This window comes from Echinops telfairi, unplaced genomic scaffold (genome assembly GCF_000313985.2).
Source record: "Echinops telfairi isolate 266 unplaced genomic scaffold, ASM31398v2 ScPeMD7_25;HRSCAF=90, whole genome shotgun sequence".
NCBI lineage: Eukaryota > Metazoa > Chordata > Mammalia > Afrosoricida > Tenrecidae > Echinops > Echinops telfairi.
The window spans coordinates 2,150,337-2,156,295 of record NW_022103922.1 but is presented as its reverse complement, the minus strand read 5'-3'; the positions used below and the strand labels follow the sequence as shown (position 1 = coordinate 2,156,295).

The window sequence follows — 5,959 nt, the reverse complement described above, 5'->3', positions numbered from 1 at the left end:
CCTCCTGCACCGCCCTCTGGACGGGTCCTAAGTTGGATCCGGTTCTTATCGCAGCCACTGTGTCCGTCCCTCCCATCCAGGGCCTTCCTCGCGGTCACTGCCCCTCTCATTTCCCAAGCAGGAGGTCCTTCCCCAGGACGGGTCTTTCCAAAGTCGGTGAGACCACGTCTCCCCGTCCTTGCCCCTGAGGAGCAAGTGCTCTGGCCGACCTGTGTGTGGGGCTCTCGATATGCCTCACCAGCACCACCGACCAGACACATTGATCCTTCTCCATTCTTCCTTGTTCACTGATCGACTTCCAGCTCTGCGGTCACCTGAGCATTCCTGGGCACAGGGCAAGGGCATGTGTGGGGTCCCCATCTTGGTCCCTAGCCCAGGGAGAGGGAAGGCAGCCCCCTCCCCATAGCACTTGTATCCCAGCTGGTAAAGATGTCCTCGAAGGGGTGGGAGGGGCCTTGGAGGGGAGGAACTGGCCCCCCAGTGGCTGGTCAGGCAAGACTGGAGGGGGCCAGCGAGGGCCCTGAGTCATGTCTGGGAGGTGGGGCTCTGAGCGGGGAGCAGGGGGGTGACAGCTAGGAGCAAGCCTACTGTGGGGCTGCTCTCCTTGGCACCGTCCTCTGGGTCAAAGCCAGGGGCCAGCACCCAGAGCTGGCTCAGGGGCCGGGCAGCCACAGCCTAGGGACCAGCTTGAGCTATGCTGCAAAATTGCTGGAGAGAGGGGGATGGGCAGCCATGGTGGCCAGGTCCCTGATGGACACCACAGAGAGGCAACGGTCGTGGGACCAGCAACATACCCCTCATAAACCCCAGTGTCTGAGCTTTGTGGGCCCCTGGGGGCAGTCACAGGCCAGGATGTGTTTGATGGGTCTGTTACGGCAGGTGGGCCGTCTGCGGGCAGGTGGGCTCTGCCTCCACGCCCAGCTAGCTGCCTGACTTCTCATACCTGATCAGAGCCCCGTGCATGGTCTTTGGCCCGATGAATCCACCCTGTGTCTCAGGATGGGTCACTGGCCCTGGGAGGGGAAGGCGGGTGCAGGAGAACAGAGAAAGGGTCTCTGTCACCCCGGGCCACTGGTCAGGACCCTATTCTCTCACCGTCGAGGGTGCTAGCATTCTGAGTCCGGGGAGGCCAGCTCGAGGGGCAGGCTTTCTGTGTGTGTCTGCCCTGGGGGAAGGTCCTGTGTCCTCTCCACATCTGGGGGGCCAGCATTCCTTGGTGACCTCCCTGCATCCTGGCATCTGTCTTCCCGAGTCCAGGGGGTCCCCAGTGCAGGGACCCGGGTTCCTCGCCCAGCGCAGCTATCCTGGTGGTGGGAGGTCCCTCTGATCTCACCACCGCCCTCTGCTCCCACCTCGGATCCCTGCTGGTGCAGTGGTCACGAGCTGGGCTGCGAGCTGTAAGGTCGGCAGTTCAAAACTACAGCTGCTCCACAGGAGAGAGAGAGGGCTTTCTACTCCTGTAAACAGAAACTCGGAAACCCACCGGGCAGTTGGACCCTGTCCCGTGGGGTCACTGTGGATTGGCATCAACTCCTTGGCAGTGAATTCATCCTGCCTCAGTCACCCCACAGAGGTGGGGACTCGGGACCCAGAGGCCAGGACATCAGATCACCGTGTGGAGAGTGACCACATTGTCCTGAGAACCTGGACCTGACACCACTGACCCGTGTTTGGGGGAGACAATCCGAGCCATCGGCAGCCCCTCTCCCACTGCTGGTCTCTCATGATGGCGTGACCCCAGTGGTTGTCGGTTCTCTGGGGGGTCTGCAGGATGCCCCTGGGAGAGACAGGTCGGTGTGGAGTGGGGCTGGAGGCCGTGCTGAGGTGTGCAGGGCTGATGAGAGGCCTGTCCGTGGGGCAGAGACACGTGTGTGGAGGGGGGAGCCAGTGGGATCTACCGGTGAAGCGCTCACTCGAGCCTGGGGGCGGTCTCTAATGGGTATCCCCTCCGGTCCCCAGACGAGGAAGGGCTATCAGAAGACAGTGCTGGAGATCGACACCCCCAAAGTTGAGCAGCTGCCCGTGGTGGACATCATGTTCAATGACTTCGGCGAAGTGGCACAGAAGTTTGGCTTTGAAGTGGGGCCGGCCTGCTTCATGGGCTAGGGACCACTGGTGTTGACCAGCCCCTCACCATCTCGGTCCATTGGCTGCTCGCCGGCGTCCCGCCGACCTCCACTCCGTGCTGGACCCCAGACCCAGAGAGCCAAAGGGGAGAGCCTTGCCCCCGGGAGCGGATCACATGACCTAGACACCACCACCTCGGGCGCCCTGGGCCCCTCAAGTGCCTCCTTCCCCAGCCCCCTCCCTGCTCCACAGAGACCGATGCACAGCCGGAGGGGCGGGGGTGGGTCTGGGCCTCATTGGTCAAATCCAACTGGAAGAGGTATAGATGCCCGTGACCCCACCACCACCCTGTGCCCAGGCCAGCCTGGTAAAGGCCCTCCACCCGCCACGGCCAGAGTCCCCACCCACCTGAGACCTTGCCCACCCCACCCTGTGCCTCCCTTCCCCATGGATCAAGGTGCTGACAGTGCTGGGTGTTAAGTAAATATTTGTATTGTGTTGTTATAAATGTGCATGTCCCTGCCTTTCAATCAGCCTGAAAGCCTGACCACCCCAGCCCTGGTCCCAGGAACATCTGGAACGGGGGGGTCTGGACCTCAATTCTAAGGAGCGGTGGGGAGGGTCTCAGCCCTCCATGGCCAAGGACTTGTGGTCAGTGGCCTTGGGGCCCCGGGCAGGGGGCACAGGGCGGTCACTTACCAAGCAGGAAATGCCACCCCCTGGCCGAGTTTGGATTTGCTCGGAATGTTCGGTGTTTTTATGTCTAGTGGAAGCTGCAGGGAGAGACCATGTCGTATGCTTCCTAACCTGGGAGCACTTGGGCGAGGACGGGTGGGGCTGCCCCAGGCCGCCTCCTGCTGGCTGTCCTCTGTGGGCAAAGCCTGCGGGGAGGCCGTGCAGGGCAGGACAGCCGCCTGCTTCCGGAGAATAATTGGTGCTGAGTTTTACACTTTGTCTTTGTGGTGCTATCTGTTTCAAGACCCCCTTGAAGGCCACACTGGGGGGACCGGGCCGCCCCTCACTTCCCCAGATGTCTCTCCCTACACGGCTTTCGCCTCCCCGATCTGAGTTTTGGCCAAGGACCTTGGGTGCTCAGGCTCCAAGCTGGGAGCCCGCCGGGCTGTGCTGGCCGGATCTGAGCGCGCGCACAAGCTCTGGAACACGGAGTCGCTTCCTGCCCCTGCGTGCGGCAGCACCAAACCATATTCCAGCCGGCAGCGGCGGGATGTTTCTGGTGCTAATTGCTGCTGCGTTCCCTCCCTGAACTGAAGCCAGCCCATCCAGCTGCCACGGGCCGGCGCAGCCCTGGCAGCGGGCAGAGGGAGGCACAATGTACTCTGAGGTGGTGCTCGGTGGGACTGCTGGCTGAACCTCGTCCCCACGCCAGCAGCTGGGTGTCCACCTACAAGGGTTATGGCCACCGTGTCAGCAACTTTGGAGCTCGGTGCTGGGGCCGTGCCCTCTGGAGGCCACTCCTGCTCCTTTGCATCAAGGGGAGGGTGACCGTGCTGGGCAGGAGGACCCCAGGGCCAGCAGGGAAGGCGACCCCTACTGTGAAATGTCACCTTCCAGCAACGCCCAGATGAGGCAGTCTCCGCACAGCCACGGCACCGGTGCCCTCACGACCCATCAGCATGGTGCCTCACAGGATCCCGGCCACGGGGACTCGGAATAGCAAAACCACCCAAGCCCAGGCCAGCCCCAGCGTCCCTAGGACTTGAGGCTTGCTCTTCCAAAGAAAAGTCTGGCCTGGAGGCCCTCAGGACCCAGCGGGGCCAGTCTCTCTCCGCCTCTCCTCCATGGAAAAGCCATACAGGAAGGAGGCCCATCGATGCCCTGGTGGTGCCCCTGCCCCACCCCCCACCCCGTCTAGGTCATGTGATTCTGTGTGATTTCTCGTCCCGCCTGATTCGTCCATTCAGCCCACCACCATCTTCTCTGTTGGCCCCTCCAAAGTTGTGGTCTGTATCGAAGTTCGAAACGTGTCCCATTCTCCCCAAGCCACTTCAGCTACGGTGTATTGCAATAAAATTTCTTCTTATATTTGCAGAAATTCTTTTGGCTTAATTTTATTTCCCACCCTACCTCTTAATATAGACCTGTGTAACTGGACAAATGCCGAAAAGAAAGCAAACCACAGACAGTAAGCCAGCAGTCAAGCTTCTGGGCTATCGGGCCCTTTAAAATAGAACGTCCCGTGCTAAGTTGGCCATTCATTCCCTAAAACAAACACAAACAGATGTGCCATCGGCTCTAACTGTAACGCCTGGGGAAAGGGTGCTTTGAACAATTTAAAACCTGTGTACCAAAGGAATCATTGTACCAGTGTGCTCAATAAATCAAGTTTACTGTTTCCACCTGGAACAAATGTGATTGCGATGTCTTTACCCATACAACCTCTTTTATAGGGATCAGCACAGCTTGGTTCATATAAGGTGGAGGTTAAAGATGTCCCAAAGGTGCAACTTTTCCAGACTGCCGCCCATCGGCACTGACTGAAGGTCCATGTTCCCCTCCTGCCTGGGGCTTTTGGAAGCCCACGCAGCACCTCGTGGAGCCAGCACGCCGTCAGGAGAGTGGCGCCCGGTTGTGGGGGCTGGAGTCTGTGCAGGATCGAGAACAAGAGAGAGATGTTTGGTAGTATGTTCATCCATCCCAGGGGACTTCAAATGGTGTGTGAGAAAACGGAATGAAAAGAGAATGAACTTTTTACAACAAACTTTGTGTTTGACACAAACTCCCCTTACTTAAGCGTGGGGGTACAAGGGTATACCTTGAATAAGGGTGTGCAGGTGGTGGTGACGGGTTAGGCTGGTGACTTGAGCGGTGCCCTGCCGTAAGGCAGTCAGTCACTCAAGATGCATCCTGTCTTAATTCTTGTTGGCAGATCACTGCCTCCCAAATGGGGCATAACCCGGGCATGGAGGCCCACCAAAAACGGAGGCTAGCACCATCGAAACTGAAAATCACGGTCCGCCTAAGCTGATACATAACCTCAACCATTACAGGCTCCATACATGTCATTAGCAGCAAGCTGCCTGATCCCCTTGGTGGGCCACAAGTACCTTATTCGCGTCGCCTCGCCCTGTCAATGGAAGCCACAAACACTCTGACTGCATGGGCCTGTGTTAGGTTGGGTTGACTAGAGAGGTAAATGCAGGGACACTCATGTAGATGTGTAAGAGAGAGCTTCACATTCAGAAGTCATTATTTCCCAGCCCCAACCATATCAAGTCCCTAAGTCCAAGGCTAGTCCATAAGTCCCTCTGCAGACTCACGCAGCCACAGCAAGGATGCAGCATGCAGGAAGATCACAGGCTGGTGGGTGCAAGGTTATGTGAATCCAATGGTGGGCAGGGGTGCCTCTCCAGGGCTCTGGCAGCTCCCTGTGTGGCTCCTCAATAGGAAGGTGAAGGCAGAGATGTGGGGGGAGGTCCTCAGGACCCTTCTCATGAGAAGGTCACAACCGACCAGGAGACACCATCAGGCTGTGAGCTGATTGACAGCCTAGAGTCCACCCCTGCACTCTAGTTATCCAGTCCACGAAAGGATGAAACCACCACAGGGCCACGTTCAGTAGTTCACTGTACCTCAGTCTTCTGAGTGTGACCAAGCCTTTCCTGCATGAAAGCCAGGAGCGATACCATTTTTCCAAAACAAAAAACCCAACCTACCATCACGGAAACCACCCCGATTCCTCCTGGCCAGACCGAGTGGGACAAAGGAGAACTGCCTTATAGGGTTTCCGAGGTTGTCCGTCTCCCCAAATGGACCACCCACCCTCCTTCTGCGGAGAAGGTGCTGTCCGTGGGAGAAGCGAGTGGATTTCAACCCCAGGCTTTTAGGTTAGCAGCTGCTCATGAATCACTGCTCCACCTGCCTCCCTCCAGCC

The 5,959-nt window shown here is 58.5% G+C and overlaps 1 protein-coding gene across 1 annotated transcript in view; it reads left to right on the top strand.

The window, feature by feature from the left end:
* The window catches only part of COL5A1 (collagen type V alpha 1 chain), a 99,015-nt gene extending 94,895 nt beyond the window's left edge, over positions 1-4,120 (top strand). Inside the window, exon 63 of the mRNA XM_045289356.1 lies at positions 1,771-4,120. Coding sequence (XP_045145291.1) covers positions 1,771-2,106 — 336 coding nt within the window. The 3' untranslated portion in view covers positions 2,107-4,120. The remainder of the gene's footprint in view (positions 1-1,770) is intronic.
* The last annotated feature ends 1,839 nt before the right edge of the window (positions 4,121-5,959 follow it).